Genomic DNA, 17,681 nt, shown 5'->3' with positions numbered 1-17,681 from the left:
AAAATGTTTATGAAAAATGTGGATCAGTGTTTCCCAAAGCCCAAGATGACGTCCTCACATGTCTTGTTTTGTCCACTAACTCAAAGATATTCAGTTTACTGTCACAGAGGAGAGAAGAATCTAGAACATATTCACATTCAACAAGCTGGAATCACATACTTTTTCCAATTTGTTATACAAAAAAATGACTCAAATCGATCCTCAAAATAGTTGGCGATTCATTTGATAGTTGACAACTAATCGATTAATCGATTAACCTTTGCAGCTCTAGAGCCGAGTTCCTAACCAGCTTGCAGAGACAAAAGAGTGTAACCCAGATCAGTTATCATTAGTGCTCCATGGGTAAAGGCAGTCCTGGGGGTGCTTTGGCAGCCTGCTCTATGTGTTATTGGTGTTGGCACAGTAAGTGACCACCCCTCTCTTTGACACCCCCCTGCTCCCTCCCCCCCCTCCTTTCCTTTCCTTTCTTTCCAGCATGCGTCGCTGGGGGCCAGCCGCTCAGACAAGGCCACCAGCCAGTCCAGCCGCTCGCTGGGCGCCCGCTGCAGGAACTCCATCGCCTCCTGCTCCGACGAGCAGCCGCACATTGGCAACTACCGGCTGCTCAAGACCATCGGCAAGGGAAACTTTGCCAAGGTCAAGCTGGCCCGCCACATCCTGACGGGCAAGGAGGTGAGACACGGGGCAGCAGAGGGTCGTGGTGGGGGGAGGGAAGGAGGAGATGGTAGGACTGCACAATATATCTTTTTTTTTTTAAACGTCCTGGCACTGCCTTAATATACACATCGCGAAAGGCTGCGACATACCATGATAGACACAAAGCTGATTTTTTTTGTGTTCGTTGAAAGAAAATGTCAGATAACTGCACATTAAAATGTAACTGGTCTTTTTTTTTTAGTGGTGCCTTTCACGTGCAGTATAACTGTTTAATTTGTTCAATAAAAGAATGTTGGAAATGATTTCCTTTTATTTGTTTTAAATTTAACAAAACGTTTAAACTGAGTGCACTTTAATATTTGTTTATGTATCGCGAGTGATATCGGTATCGCGATATTCAATAACATTATCGCATTATGCATATTTTCCTCATATCGTGCAGCAATAATAAATGGGTAGATGATGAGTAAGGAAAGGCAGCGGTCAGTTGATGGTTGCTGGTGTCATCAGATGTCCTTTATAGATATAAGATAAGATACACTTTATACGTTGTAACTAATTACTTTTGAATGTTTAATAAGTTATTTATTAAAGCCTTAATCATAAACCTTAACTTTAAGGATGCTAGGTTGTAAAAAAAAATAACATTGACTGATTGGACCGTATGACCACTTACCTTCTCCTTAATAGATAACCAAAACATATAACTAGTATTACTGGCTAGAAAGGATGAACACTGAGAAAAGATCTTTTACAACCTGGCAACCCAAAATGTGTTCTTATAAATGGCTTTGGTAAATGATTTATTAGTCATAAAGCCATGAAGTGGTACACAAACAGATGTTACACTGACTGAATACTGTACTGTACTGGGCAGGTAGTGGTGTTAATGGCAGCTGTAGGAAAGGCTTCTGAGCATGAATGGAGGCTGTTATAAGCAAAGGCAAATTCTAACGGTGGTGTGTTTACTTTTCCTCATCAAAACCTCCTTCACGTCTCTTCCAGGTGGCAATAAAAATCATTGACAAAACTCAGTTGAACCCAACCAGCCTACAAAAGGTGAGTTTTCTTCTTTATACTGACCGATTTGTTTGTGGAGGAATATGTGCATCATGTCCTCAGGTACCAAACTGAAATACATGCTACACTGTCTAATACCATCTTCCTTCATAAGCAGCGGCCAGGCATCAGAAATGTGGATGGTTTGGTCACACTGATGTAATTCAACAAAATACCGACATGCCGTTGGGGACTTGGAGAGGTTCAGGTTTATCCTCAGCTGTTTCCGCCTCAGAGGGGGCAGGAAAGAGAGAGCAGCTGATAGAGAGAGGGCTTGTGGGATGTGATGCTGTTTGGCAGGTGCTAGGGACCGGATGGGAGCGAGAGGAGACCTCTGCTCCAAAGAACATCGCCCGTCTCTCTCTGGGCTAATCACTGCCCTGAGAAGGGGATGACTCATCTCAGGAAACCGCGGTCACCCAACCCATCCTTATTTTGTGTTTGTGTTCTTAATTTGTTTTCCCCTAGTTTCACATTGCCAGACCTTCCTCCACAGCGCTGCGGAGGAGGATCTGGCTAGTTCACACAGCATTCCGGGATGGGAGAAAAAAACGTCACAGACCTCACAATCTTCTTGGGCGACGCTGAGTGCCGGACACAATGACGGTGCCGCTGCTAAATAGCCTCGGGAAGGAACTTGTTTTGGTGGAACATGTACGTTCAAAAGTTGTTTTAGTCGTGCAACAGAAAACTCCGATTGGACAGATAGTCTAGCTAGCTGTCTGGATTTACCCTGCAGAGATCTGAGGAGCAGTTAACCATAGTCCTCACAAATCCACTGGAGGTTAGAACCCCAACACAAAGAAAGAGGAAGGGGACGGACATCCGGCTGAAAAAGAGGGACACCTGGCGGAATTTCCGGCGGCACCTGAACAGTCCCGGAAGTGGAACTCTGTCGATATAGACTAGTCTTCCCCCAAACGCACTCTGCTGTGCATAACAGCGAGAGCATTGATGCTTTTGTAGCTGTTTTGTGGGTTTGGTGGCCATTTGGTTGTGAGAGGTGTGTAAAAATGTAGCACAGAGAGGGCTTTGGATGGACTGGCCTTTTTTTCCCCCCTGCTGGTCAGTAGTTTGAGTGTTGAGCCTGAATGGTGGACACTTTGAGGTTTGTTGTGTATGGAGGTCAGAGGCGGAAAAGTGGACACTCTGGTTTCGCGACCTCGGCATAGCGCAGACACACAACTTGATTCCGATGCAGGAGCTGGAATGATTAGACATCTGGAGCAGGAGACGTGGACTGACAGATATCCAGACACAACGTGGCTGACACGGGAGGCCAGTTGATCATGGGTTAATCACATGCTCAGAGAACTCCATCTTATCTCGCGAGCACATCAATCTGGATCACGCGCTGTCAGGTTAAGAAGGATCTCACAACGAAGGAATACATGTGAATGATGGCACAGAGAAAAGAAGGATGCAGACAAGCATTGAAATCAAGCCATAATGCTGCTTATATGCACATATGGGCCAAAGTGTCTCCCTCATTTAGCCATGAGTGTGTCTCTCTCTCTCTCTCTCTCTCTCTCTCTCTCTCTCTCTCTCTCTCTCTCTCTCTCTCTCTCTCTCTGTCTCTGTCTCTGTCTCTCTCTCTCTCTCTCTTATCTCTTTCTACCTCCCTTGGCTTGCATGAGCTACTTTGCCTGTGGACCAGAAGGATCAAGTCAGGGATGAACTAATTGTTCTTTATATGTGTGTGGCATGCGTGCGATTTAGCTTGACTGGAAGATCATATATATATATACATATATATATATATATATATATATATATATATATATATATATATATATATATATATATATATGTATATACATATATATATATACACATATATATATATGTATATATATATATATGTATATATATATATGTGTGTATATATATATATATATACATATATATATATATATATATATATATATATATACATATATATATATATACACATATATATATATATATATATATATATATATATATATATATATATATACTATACACATGTATGATATAACATGTATGTTATGACATACATACACATGTATGACATAACATGTATGTTATGTCATACATCCTACTGGAAATGTTGTGGACCCCTATCATTGTTACTCTCTTCGACTTTACTGGTAACAACTTTGTAAAAGAAATGTCCAAGAAGATTTTCCCAGCATAAATAGAGAATAAAGAAAACAATCCTTTTGATTAATATTTCCTGTTTACTTAAAAAAAAAAAATCTTTTCCTCAATCTCTGTAATAACAGTGCAACAATAGCAATGACCTTGGGTTGTTACAGTGTTATCAAGGCTGGAGTTAGCCATCAGTTGTCCCTTTGATCACTGACTTCCTGTAATCCTTGACTCATCATATTTCTGGTGCTTATATCATGAAAGAAAATGGATTCTTCTGTACCATACCTGGCTAGAATATTAGATGCTTTGCAGGAACTGTAATCCCAATTTGTACGTTATCCCATCTTCCTGCCTGTGGCTTTTTCTTGGACCGGACTGCCTGCTGTGAGAGACAATGGTGCAACATTTAGGACAGGATTGAGGAGAGAGGAGAGGGATTGGCTACTGATTGGAGAGAATACTCTACTGCAATTGGCCGGTGATGATTGTGGGCTTCTTTACATACCCCGGGCTAGAGAAAATCCTTAGTACCGAAGACATGAAAGAATCCACATTAGCATAATCTGGACGGTAATGTATGTAGAGGGGAGAAGGAAAGAGGGAGATGTATTGTATAGGAGTGGGTAAAGGAGGGGGAGGAAGAAAAGAAGAGGCAAGTACAATCACAGATGAGAAAAATCATCCTCAACATCCGTTAAGGATGGGGAAATAGCAGATTACAGGAGGAGTTTTTCTTTCTGATGTTGCATGGAGGACACCTGAAAACCAAATATGTGTCAGTAAGAAATTCGATTAGAGAAGAGAGCTGGGCGATATGGAGAAAATCAAAAATCATGATATGTTTGACCAACTACATCGACGTCGATATTGTAGGGTTGACAATTGGTGCTTTCACAAAATATTTTTTGCAATGAGATTTTAGATGAAGAATCATCAATAATAATGTGGTGAAGTGTTTCAAGTGAAATTATAGAGGAAAAAATATATATACTGACTATGTTTACATGCATACTAAACTAGTGTGATGTTAAAACAAATCTGCCATTCTCTAAATGATATTCCCTCAAAATGTTTCACAACAGATTTTCTGAGAAGATTGAGTTATTGCCCAGCCCTAAGTATAAGATGAAACTTACATTTGAATACAACTTGTTTCCATCTGCTTGGTTTTGATAGAAAGCCAGGAGCCTTGTTGCCACAGAGCACGTGTGTCCATCCCTGTCAGCTTTATCGTAGGATTTCTATTTATCTGCGGCCATTAGCGATGACCGGGGCCGAACATGTTGCCGGGGGATTGTTTATTGTTTTGACTGATCTGACCGCTCAGCCCCGCCGTGACGAGCTGGGGATTAATGGGACGCCTGGATGATGAGACGCTCCAGCACTACGTATCCCAAGATTCCCTCTAGCACAGCTGGAGAAACTGGGAAAGAAGCCCGGTCTTAATACCTGGGTCGCTATGGCAACAGTGACGTGACGGGCACTGCTAGAGGAGAAGACTGCAAGAGGAATTGAATGAAGGTGGGAATGGAGGGAGGCACGTTGGAAAAGATGAGAGGATTGAGTGAGAAAAGAGGATAGAAAAGCTTATCGCACCATCTTTATTTTCCCTCCAGTTGGGAGTTAACGATGTGGAGCAGAGCCACTGGTTTTCAGCGATGGCCTTTTGTTGAGGGAGTGTACTGTTATATACATGAATCCAGGGGAGCTGGCTCAAATTTAATCCCCCGCTGTGCTCTGACAAAGTGTACAAATCTGTCCCCCCCCAGAGTAGACATATCACACGCAGTGAGAAGTGCTCACAGAGTAGAAGTTGGTCTGTGCTTGGCTGCGGATTCATCACATTTGTGTGAGCCGTTTGTAAAGCGAGGAGGGTTTGGTTGGTTGTTGTCACACTCGCAAATTGTCATTTGGATGAATATCGGAGACAGAAGGTGCTTTTTTTTTTAGAACAAAAGTGTACATTTGTCTGCTTGTCCTGGTCCACCCCAATCTGTTAGGGGGTCTTAGTTTGGTTTCAGCAGCAGAATGGATTGCACATTAGTGTGCTAAATAGACTACACATTAAACAAACAAGTCACAGGGCCATTTAATGTAATCTTTGAAGTGGTGTATTAAAACAGTACTCCATCCATTTAGCTTTGCATTGCTGTAATACTGTTAGACTCACAATGGACAGTTTACAAAATGAATGCAGCAAAACCAAAGACATGGTCTTTTTTACTCTGCGCCTTCTCCTTTCTTGTTCCGCACCACGTTTGATCTTTACTTCATGTGTGTTATGTTAGCAGCAAATGTTTACCTTGCACGGCAGCTTGATTCTCGCCATATCACGAGATCATCCGAGAATCGCGTGATCACATATCGCACGAAAATCTATCTTGTCAGGCTTCAATTCATGCCGATGTGAAGAGTGGTTCATGTTAGAGTGCGGATCGGGCCGCATTTTTCTGTCCGAGCCCGGCCCGCGTCCGACAGAGCAGTAACTGAGCCCGACAGGCATTAAGATATTTATGTCCGAGCCCGACACAGTTAAAATCTCGTTTTTTTCTCATACTAATGACAATGTACGTTTGTTTGTGTGGAAAGCTTTTATTAAGCAACTGTAGGAAGGCATTCGGAAATGTCAGCAGATGAGGCATCAGCGCACACGGGGCAACAAGCGCACGTTAACACAGGCGCGCACGTTATCACAGGCGCGCACCTACATAATAGCTCTTTTATCGCGCTGATATGACCGAGTCCGACCCGAACCCGAACGTCATTTCTAAATATCTGTCCAAACGGGTATCCATCCTCTAGTTCATGTGGATTTCGAAAAATAACTGACACATATTTAAAGAAACTTCATAGTGTTAAATTGAGTATGGAGTTTGGTGTGGTGGTAGCAAAAAAAAGTTCCTGCAGGAAGAATCTGATGAACTTATTACAGGTTTTTTGGGACTCAAACATTTCGGTGATGATCCAATCCAGTGAAAATAATAGAGATTAAGATATGGTTCCTATTTTAGCTCATTTTCACATGACAGCCTGACCTGCGAGCCAAGGGAAGGGTCACAGAGCAGAACATGCTGAGAAACCCCACGTCAGCCCCTCAGAACATACATGGCTCTCTATCATGTAAATGCATTTCTTGCCAAGAACATGATGCCGTCATTGCTACACTTGAAAGCACAGATTTACAGCAATGTGGAGAGCCATTGATGTTAAACACTCAAAGGCAGCAGCTGCAACACAAGGTTTATTTATGTCTAATAATCTTAAGACATTAAAATTCTGTTTCTTCTTCCCAGCTCTTTCGGGAGGTACGAATAATGAAAGGCTTAAATCACCCTAACATAGGTAAGACACATACATGCTTCTCAATGGGCTTTATTTGTGTTTGTTTGTGTGTCTGAGTGTGCGTCCATGCGTGTGTTTTGCTTCCATGTGTGTGACCAGCCGGAAGTGTAATGCTTTAAATAGGCTTCATAGCATTTATTGACGAAACCATAGCAAGCAACATCTCATATAGAGGTCACGATGTTGGATTTCGCAAAGCTGAAATGCCATATGGATCACACACACACACACACACACACACACACACACACACACACACACATACACACACCCCAGCATTAGCAGCAGGTTCCTTGGTATTAAGACAGACAGGCAGCTGTCGTGCTATTATTATTTATAATGTGAGCAGGATTTGTATGATGTATATTTTGATTTTAATCTGATTCTGTTTTGGGCTACAGTGCAGCTGTTCGAGGTGATTGAGACTGATAAGACCCTTTACCTAATCATGGAATACGCCAGTGGAGGTGGGTACATCGGCCGCCACTTCCAGGAAATACTATAAGTACAATTTATGCAGAAGGTTACAGATTTGGTGAAACTGCATCTTGTAAATGCAGCTCCAACAGGCAATGTGTGTGATAAGTATTTGGATCATTTTACAGGTTAGTTCCTCCATTTGGATGCATGGTGAAACACAGTAGCTAAGGGTACAATTGCAAAAACCCTGGTAGATTTGAGTTTTTTTTCCCCTCCATATCTGAAGTTCACTTTAAAGGAATAGTTTGACATTTTGGGTAATACGCTTATTTGCTTTCTTGCGCAGAGTTAGATGAGAAGATCGATACCACTCATGTCTGTATGCAAAATATACTGTAAAGCTAGAACTTAAAAGACAATGTTAAAAAGAAAAAAACAGGCTAGCTGTTTCCTCCTGTTTCCAGTCTTTATACAAAGCTAAGCTAACCATCTGCTCGCTGTAGTCTCAGATTTACAGTTCAGATACATAATGAGAGAGCATGTCTTTTTATTATAAAGCAGGTCGAGGTGTTGGATAAATACTGTGAAAGTATCAAAACGTTCAATCCACCGACAAATGCACACAGCCTTTATTCCGAAACTGTGCCTTTAAACAAGCCGTCAGGACTTCCATACGGTTGCGATGTCACAACTATACTATGTATAGGTAGGAAGGGCCGCTACAGTGCTGTTACAGTCATTCTCCGACTGCAATGACGGTGCAGAGACGCCGAAAGCGCAGATGCTGGAAGACCCGGAAACACTGACCAATCAGAGCAGACTGGGCTTTTCAGGAGGGGGGCTTAAAGAGACAGGCGATAAAACGGAGCGTTTAAGACAGAGGGTGAATACAGGGATATTCAGACAGACAGTATGAAATAAATAATTGCTGTTTTTTTTAACATTAATACACATGAACATGTTCTAGTAGAAACCCAAAATACAAGTACGAACCAGAAAATGAGCATAATATGGGTCCTTTAAGATCTACAGCTTTATTAAAAATGATGACACCAAAATGCGACCTTTCTATATACATCAATTTGTTTCAATAGTGAATATAGAGTGGAATTGTTCAGAGTTTTTGGAACTCTATGCCTCTGTGCTTTCACCAGATAATAATTTTACTCGATACCCATCCGAACATATGATGTTCAGGCACTCTGAGATAGTGTAGTCACCGTAAGCTGGCTTTGGACTCTCCCCTAATAGGTGTTGTACGATTCTACATTCAAACTTAATAGAGTATGAAACCACAACATAAATAAGTAAGCAGCCTCTGTACAGTAATGGTGCTTCTCTTTAAACTGACTTTAAACACAATTTCAGGAGTAATGCCAGCACATTGAATCTAATGCTGCTCTCCTTTTTCTTTTGCTTCCATTAGTCTTTTTTATGGTTCTATTTGTGTCAGTTTCTTGTCACCAATCCCGTTTTCCTGAGTTCTGGCCCAAACTGTATCGTTTGCTCACTGTGACCTTGGAGAATGTAACAGACGCAGTTTCCAATGTGGCTTCATTTCAAGCCCAGATTACTTTAAGTTAGATAAAAAAAAAAAGACCATACGGTGGCATTAGGGAGTTGTAGTGGTGCCCAAATGCCTATGAAGACTAAAATGTATTATCTATCTTCATATTCAGTATATTTAACAACAGTTCGCTCTGTTAATCTAAATCTAGCAGCCTCTCAAACACAGTGGTATTTAAACAACATCTAAGGGACTGTACAAAATGATTGTGAGAAGCTGGTGGGTCAGAAAGGGAGCAGGGTTATGTAGTTGTTGCTTTTTTAAAGGAAAGAAAGGGAGGGCCTTTCATCTCTTTGTCATCCCAGATTCATATTTTATTTAATTCTTCTCTTTTTTTAATAAGATGTTTTCAAAAACAAATCCCAAACAAATACATTCTTATTATTTAGAATTGAGGGTGGGGCAAATACATCACACTGTTTAAAACCAAGCAGCCTGAACATAACCATTCAGATTAGAGAGAGGTACTAATACCATATATCCATTATTTTGAGACATTGTGGGTAGTTTATTGCGGTTTCTTTTTCTGGAGGGTCAAATGAAACTATTAAGAACATAGGAGATGGATTTGCTTTCAAAGTGAAATATTAACCCCCCTCACCCCACCTCAGTCACCTGGGCCTATTATGCCCAAGCATGGGCCACGTAGAGGTGTGTCTTAAAGTGGTAGCCACATCAACTGCCCCAGTGGGTCAGTCCCCTGTACATATGGAATATGTTACTCTGTGGAGATACGATAGAGAACAGTGGAGATGGATTTGCTTATTTCTAAAATAAAAATATAACGCTCAATGATGTTTTAAGCCCCCCACGTCGACTTCAAGGCAGCGCTGCCACCGTTGACTTCAAGGCACCTAACCCTAAGCTTAACCCTAACCATTGCCTAATCCTGGTGCCTTCCAGGCAGAGCTGCCTGGAAGACGGCATTGGGGGCTTAAAACACCAAACACCAAATATAACATGTAACCCTACCCACCCCACCTCAGTCATTTTGTACAGTCCCTAAGGCATTCTTCTTCTTCTTCTTCTTCTTCTTCTTCTTCTTCTTCTTCTTCTTCTTCTTCTTCTTCCTCTTCAGAAAAGCTTTTCAGTCATTGGAAAGATGTATTTCTATCTATTTCGTCGTCTGCGAAAGCCTGTGTGGTAGTGATGAAAAAGATGGTGTGAATAATCAATCTCAATCTAAGGCCGATGCCATATTTGTGTAAGCTGATTAATGCTATACTGTATGGGAGTTTAACAGTAGTGCATACACATACTCACATTTGGTGTAGTCAGAAGTTTTGGTTTCAAATCGATACAGCATAGTATCGCGATACAGCATAGTATCGCGATACTTTCGTGGCAATACTGTATCGAAACACAGACGGCAAGCATTGATCTAATATTTATTATATATGTGTTGGTCAGTTTGTCTGCTTGACAATCCCATTTTGCAGCAACACAATTGAAGTGAGATAAACAAACAGAGAAATGTATCTTTTTAGATAAAACAGATGTTGACAAAGTTTCCTTTTGGGGACATCATTTGAAATTGGGAACAATATGAAGTAGGAAAAAAGCCAATAAATTGCAATATATCGCAGAATATTGCAATATGTTTAAAACCGCAATAATATCGTATCGTGACATAAGTATTGTGATGATATGGTATCATGAGGCCTCTGGTGATTCCCACCCAGTATTTGTCTGATATGTTTTTTGTGTTTTTCTACAGTTCAACATTTTGGGAAATACAGTTATTCGCTTTTGCAATATTTATACCACTGTTGTGGTTAGGTTAGCTTAGCATTAACACTGGAAATGTTTGTTTTTTTCTTTCTTGGTGGTCATACCAGACCAAGTACAACTGTAGCAGCACAACCCCATGTTGAGCAAGGCTGCATTTTATTGCTCCGTGAATTCAACGAGGAAGTTTCATTTTTAAGAGGAAGAAGGTTATTTCTTCCTTCCAAAGTAACATTGTCTCACCTAAATAAAGCAAAATATAACATGTTAAGTAGAGCTTTAGAGGGGCTTTTAGGTAGTTGGATTTTGAGTCAAGCACTCTGTTTCCCCCCTGTTTCCAGTCTTTATGCTAAAATAAGATAACCAGCTGCAGTTTAACATTGAATCGGCAGTTATGAGAATGCTATTGATTTTTTCATTAAGCGAATAAGCGCGTTTCCCCCAAAAGTCAAAGTGTTCCTTTAAGTCTGTGTGCATTCTCTGTTTCCCGTAGCTACGCGGGAAATTCCCCCCCCCCGAGGACAATAAAGTTGAAGTTGACGTCTTGAGAGCACTTATAAATATTAATTAAACTGAATTGACGTGATTGAAATGGATTGTGTACATCAGCAGTATATAATCAAATTAAAGTATGGCTATAGTGCTCCTGGCTTTATGAGCTGACGGATGTGTTTCTGCTGCTCTCAGGTGAAGTGTTCGACTACCTCGTGTCTCATGGGAGAATGAAGGAGGTGGAAGCCAGAGCCAAATTCCGACAGGTACTGTAGGAATACATCGCCCTCTCGATGCCCACATTGTGCCAATCCTCACATGTAATGGTCAGTGCTTGAGCTGTGTCTGTCTCCCTGTGTCCACAGATTGTTTCCGCTGTCCACTACTGCCACACAAAGAACATTGTCCACAGAGATTTGAAGGTGAGAAGATGTTTTGGGCTGCTTTGAGAGATGGCGGATTAAGGCTAGTCCAAGACTAGGAAAATGTCTTCCATTGACAGATTACACTGAACAGAAAATTCTAATCCGGGACTAGTCTTAATCTGTGTCTGTGAAGAGGGGACCCGAGCATCTTAATCGCACAGTAACGCACTGATGAGTGGAGAAGATGAAGAAGGGTAGAAAGCAGCCAGAGCCTCCTCCTGTTCTAATAGATTATCACATTCCTAAACACACACACAGCGACATACTGTATACACATGACATAGACATGCACAGTAATAGTGCGTTCCATTTGTACTCGGAAGTCCGATTTTCCGAGGTCGGATTTCCCATAACCTCCGGGTACACCGAGCTCAAAATAGTGAAAGCTGTAGTAACAATACAGTCGTACACACAGTCCTGTCTATCTTCTATCTGTAGACATGTTGTTAAGCTGTTTGTATGCACATAAAACAGCGTAATGCGTTGTTATGAACTGGCATTGCTAACAATGGCTAACCTGGCTAGAGCTAATGAAAACAATGAAAATCCGACTTGTAAATGGAACGCATTCAACTCGGATGTGACGTCATCTGTCTCTCCTTCGCGCTGTCTTTTTTTCTTCACCACAACTCCCGTTCTTGTATCCTCCCATTCCTCTTTCTCCTCCCCCATCCCAATATTTTCTCCACTGCTCCCCCAACGTGTCATTCTCTGTCCCTTATTCGGTACTCTCTCCCTCCTTCTGTCCATCCTTGCCTCCCCCTCCGCTGCATCAATACATGGATATGACTCAGGCGGAGAACCTTCTGCTGGATGCCGACGCCAACATCAAGATTGCCGACTTTGGCTTCAGCAATGAGTTCACGCTGGGCAACAAGCTGGACACGTTCTGTGGCTCGCCGCCCTACGCTGCCCCTGAGCTTTTCCAGGGGAAGAAGTATGACGGGCCCGAGGTGGACGTCTGGAGCCTCGGAGTCATCCTCTACACGCTGGTCAGCGGCTCGCTGCCCTTTGATGGGCAGAACCTGAAGGCAAGTGGATGGGAGGGAGGAAGGACTGTCTGTCTGTCTGGGTACATTCAGGGCCAGGAGTTTACTCTGGGGGGTTATGGTAACAGTTGTCTCGCATTGCCAGACCTATCTCTGCAGCGCTGTGGAGTAAGGTCTGGCTAGTCCACACAGCATTCCTGGATAGGAGAATAAACCGTCATTTTTAACAAATACAGTATGAGAGATGCACAAGTTTATAGTATCAAACAAAGTAATTTATTCAACAAAGTAATTAAGTTGCAAAGCATAACAAAGGAACACATACCGTGGGATGTGAATGTCAGTACGATCAACAATGTGGCGTGTGTGCATGTTGCAAAGAAAACCAAGGATAAACTTAGGGCCTTTTCACACCTGAAAGTAAGTGTTGTTGTGACATTGTATACATTTGATCCAGTTAGTTTTGGTTTCACACTGCAGTTATGCAAGCGCAATAAAGAACTATAAATGACAAAACTACGTCCTGTCCTCATCACATACGTGAGCCGCGTCTCCCGATACTTGTAGTTGATTGGTTTGTAGGCAGGCTTCCCTGTCCTCTCGTATCTCTGTCTGAGTTTTTTCAACTGACTGCTGCGGCTCTTTTTTTGGTTTGTTGATCCAAGCCCCCCAAAGATGCCACATCATCAGTGAGGCTGACTGGCGGAGAGTGAGAGGAGAATAAGTAACAGAGCCTAAATGAATAATCTTGGAGTACTGGGCCCTGATAACTAGCCCATCCCACAATCACACAATCACCTAATTTACCACGCTGACACTGCTGACTAATAGCAGCCAGGGTCATCACCCCCTTAAGATGGGCTCCTCACAGGATCACAGGAAACTTAGAAGAAAAAAAATAAGAACTTCCATTTTACCTTACCCACTCTGCCCCCACACCCCAATGTGCGGTTCTTAAAATCTTAAATAAATATCTGCATGAAAAATGTAACCCCAGATACACAGTGCAATGTGCTTTCTGTGTCTGGAATGCCAGTGCACCCCAGAATGAATTTGTGACAAGGGTTGTAATTTGCCGTTTTCAGTATTCCCACTTTTCTCCAGTTTGTGTCAAAAAAACAACAACAAAATGATTGCTGTTTGTAACAGTGTTTACATGTCATATATCACAGTCTGTGATGCTGCTTTGCTATATTTTGTCCTCTATATATGATGAAGATATGGTATTTTATGACTGAGGAACCATTCTATTGTACTGTAGTTTAAAGTGTGCCTTGTTGGGCATCATTTGGGGATGAGTGGTCAGCTTTGCTTTAAATGTTATCTTAGAGTTGAGTTCAGTTTACAGTACAGTACCAGTGGATGATAAAATGTGATAGATCGCCCCAAAGGCTTCCCTGCCCTTTGGGGTTGTTGGATAAAGTCTGAATCAAATCCAGGGATGTAGTGGCATCAGGGTGGAAGCATCAGTGTGTGAGGCGTAGACGTGGCATCTTGGCCTGTAACAATTATTACATAATTGTCTAATTGTCAATTTTTTTTATATAATCGCAGTTTCTTTGTTTAATCGCAATTAATTGCTAACATTTTGTTTAGATATGCCAACTTGTAATGATATAAGTGATTATTGGTCGGACTATATATTTGTATTATTTAAATTGTTAGTTGTTGGCACTTGATCCTATACACAAAAATGGTTTATGATAATAAAGAGGCGTGGTTTACTCCATAGGCTGTGTGTTTGTGTCATTATGTCAGTGATAGATAACCAAAAGATGTTTCCTGGAAGTAATGAATACTTGTTTTTAAATTGGACTGAAAGAAACAGTTATATTGTTAATCGCAGTTATTTCTGAGACATTTAATGGTACGGCAACATTTGGAATTGTTCCAGCACTAGTGACCATCCTGGTATTGAATGTGATCCAGGACCTTCGTCTTTCTCCCAGTCTTCCTTATCTTTCTTCTTCTCTATTGATGTGTGGAACAAAATATGTATTCATATTGGTTGCATATGATGTTCACTGCCTTGATAGTTAGGCTAAAGCTCACCAGAAGTTTTATTTTCTTTTTTAAAAGCTGCACAAATGCAACATTTTTTCTAAAAAAAATATGTTCCTATGAAAAGTGGAATGCCATAGAAAGAAACTATAGCCCGATCAATACTAGATTTTTCCATATGAGGTAGACATGGTGAACATGTTAGCAAACAGTTGCCTGTTTACACACGTGTAGACATGGAACAACATTAAGGGCTCTATCTTGCACCCGGCGCAGCGCAAAGCCCGATGTAAGTGTCTTTGCTAGTTTAAGACCGACACAATTGTCAATTTCCCGTCCAGCGCAGTCATGTGAGTCTGGTATTTCTTTTGAATATACCATAATGATGCCATCTTTGTTGGAATGTAAAGGTTAAAAGAGATGCATTATGGTCAGTTGTTTATCAGCATGCAGTTGGATTTCTGTTGGTCCTTGTGTCCTGTGCTCAAGTCAAAATCAGCCACAGTACAGTTCCAGTATGTTCTGATGGAACATTCTCTGTCTTTCATGGGCCTCAAGGCTTCCGCTTGTATTCATTTGTATTGACATGAGAGAAGAGGACACAGTTAATGTAGCTTCATCCTTTTCATGCAGTTAGTGGACTGTAGCATTGTGGCAACCTTAGAAGACTTTTCACCCTGAACCCTTTCCATTATTCAGAAAGATTCAAGATTTGAAACAAAAAAACATTAGAGCCTGGTTGGTAGAAAAGACAATATTTTGTTTTAAAATTCAATTTAACAGTAATCAGATTTCCATACAGTAATCAGTATTGTTTTATGTGTGTAGAATAAGTTGTTTGCCATCTGAATCTCCTGAAATATACAACAGACGTACAGGGCTAGCTAATATTGACCATTTAGTTTCTATTCCAAATGTAGTGTGTAATAGAACGGGAAAGATTAATCGATTAGTTGTCAACTATTAAATTAATCACCAACTATTTTGATAATTGATTAATCAGTCTCTTAGATGTGAGTAATTTCTAGATTCTTCTCTCCTCTGTGACAGTAAACTGAATATCTTTGAGTTGTGGACAAAACAAGACATTTGAGGACGTCATCTTGGGCTTTGGGAAACACTGATCCACGTTTTTCACCATTTTCTGACATTTTATAGACCAAACAACTGATCGATTAATCAACATGAAAAATAATGGTTGGTTGCAGCCCTAGTGTGGAAGCCTTGTTCTCTGTCTTCTCTGCTGGAGTGTTATTGTACCCTGTAGTATAACCTAGTAGAATAGTATTTTTATCCAAAATCCAGCAGATGGCAATGAATGGCCCCCTGGAGCTCCGCCAGAGGATGGAGACAAATGTGTGTTTAACCCTCCTCTCATATCTGACCGCAGCCCAGCAGGGAGGGGCCTGGGGACTTTGATGCAAAAGACACCATTACATCAGACTGGTCTTATCAGAGAAATTGGTGTTGGATATTTTGTATTTAAAGGTCCTATGACATGCTGCTTTTTGGATGCTTGTATATAGGCCTTACTGGTCCCCTAATACTGTATCTGAAGTCTGTTTTATATAGGCCTTAGTGGCCCCCTAATACTGTATCTGAAGTCTCTTCTATATAGGCCTTACTGGTCCCCTAATACTGTATCTGAAGTCTCTTTTATATAGACCTTAGTGGTCCCCCTAATACTGTATCTGAAGTCTCTTTTATATAGACCTTAGTGGCCCCCTAATACTGTATCTGAAGTCTGTTTTATGTAGGCCTTACTGGTCCCCTAATACTGTATCTGAAGTCTCTTTTATATAGACCTTAGTGGTCCCCTAATACTGTATCTGAAGTCTCTTTTATATAGGCCTTACTGGTCCCCTAATACTGTATCTGAAGTCTCTTTCCCGAAATTCAGCCTTGGTGCAGAATTACAGCCACTAGAGCCAGTCCCACAATGAGCTTTCCTTAGTATGTGCCATTTCTGTGTCTGTAGCTTTAAATGCTACTGAGGAGGAGAGAGGGGGGGCAAGGTGGAGGGTGGGGGTGTGGCCTTGACCAGCTTGCCATGGGCAAAGCAGAGAAAGGGGAGGTAACCTTTCCCCTTATGACGTCATAAAGGGAAGATTCCAGATCGGCCCATCTGAGCTTTCATTTTCTCAAAGGCAGAGCAGGATACCCAGGGCTCGGTTTACACCTATCACCATTTCTAGCTACTGGGGGACCATAGACAGGCTGGGGGAACTCATAGTAATGTTAAAAAAACTTCATAAAGTGACATTTTTATGCCATGGTACCTTTTAAAAGTTCAACATAATCCAAAGTAGTGATTGTGGGGGAGTGTGTAGCGATGCATCGCGCTGTAAGTGTCATAATGCCCCATGAAAAAGTAGCCCCTTCTCACCATGTTTGTATCAAAAATGGGCATATGGAGTAATAAGTGTCTGTTGTCAGAGTATGAATATGAAATGTGCTGTATGTGTAACATGTGGATGTGGCCAACAGGAGCTGAGGGAGCGTGTGCTGAGGGGAAAGTACCGCGTGCCCTTCTATATGTCCACAGACTGTGAGGGGATCCTCCGCCGGTTCCTGGTGCTCAACCCCACCAAACGCTGCACCCTAGACGTGAGAACCTTGCAGCACACATGGTCTGACTTAGCTCATGTGGAATTTAAACATGGCTGAAGCTTTTCTATCTTTCTTTTTCTGCAGCAAGTCATGAAGGACAAGTGGATAAATTCAGGGTATGAGGGCGATGACCTGAAGCCCCACATAGAACCTGTTGAAGACTTCAGTGATCCAGCTCGCATAGGTGAGTCAGCTGGGCCACTGGTACTACTAAGCAGGCATGTGGACTTGAGACTTGAGTCGACCCGAGTCACC

The 17,681-nt window shown here is 41.6% G+C and overlaps 1 protein-coding gene across 2 annotated transcripts in view; it reads left to right on the top strand.

Annotated features, from left to right (window-relative positions):
* Positions 1–17,681, top strand: part of mark4a (MAP/microtubule affinity-regulating kinase 4a) — a 31,328-nt gene that overhangs the window by 2,690 nt on the left and 10,957 nt on the right. For both annotated transcript variants that reach the window (XM_078266491.1, XM_078266492.1), the window contains exons 2-10: positions 475–672; positions 1,663–1,716; positions 7,146–7,194; positions 7,596–7,661; positions 11,597–11,667; positions 11,767–11,823; positions 12,621–12,857; positions 17,304–17,423; positions 17,511–17,610. In XM_078266491.1, the coding sequence (XP_078122617.1) occupies positions 475–672; positions 1,663–1,716; positions 7,146–7,194; positions 7,596–7,661; positions 11,597–11,667; positions 11,767–11,823; positions 12,621–12,857; positions 17,304–17,423; positions 17,511–17,610 (952 nt within the window). The remainder of the gene's footprint in view (positions 1–474; positions 673–1,662; positions 1,717–7,145; positions 7,195–7,595; positions 7,662–11,596; positions 11,668–11,766; positions 11,824–12,620; positions 12,858–17,303; positions 17,424–17,510; positions 17,611–17,681) is intronic.

Source organism: Sander vitreus, chromosome 13 (assembly GCF_031162955.1).
Source record: "Sander vitreus isolate 19-12246 chromosome 13, sanVit1, whole genome shotgun sequence".
Taxonomy (NCBI): Eukaryota; Metazoa; Chordata; class Actinopteri; order Perciformes; family Percidae; genus Sander; species Sander vitreus.
This window is presented reverse-complemented; position numbering and strand designations above follow the sequence as displayed.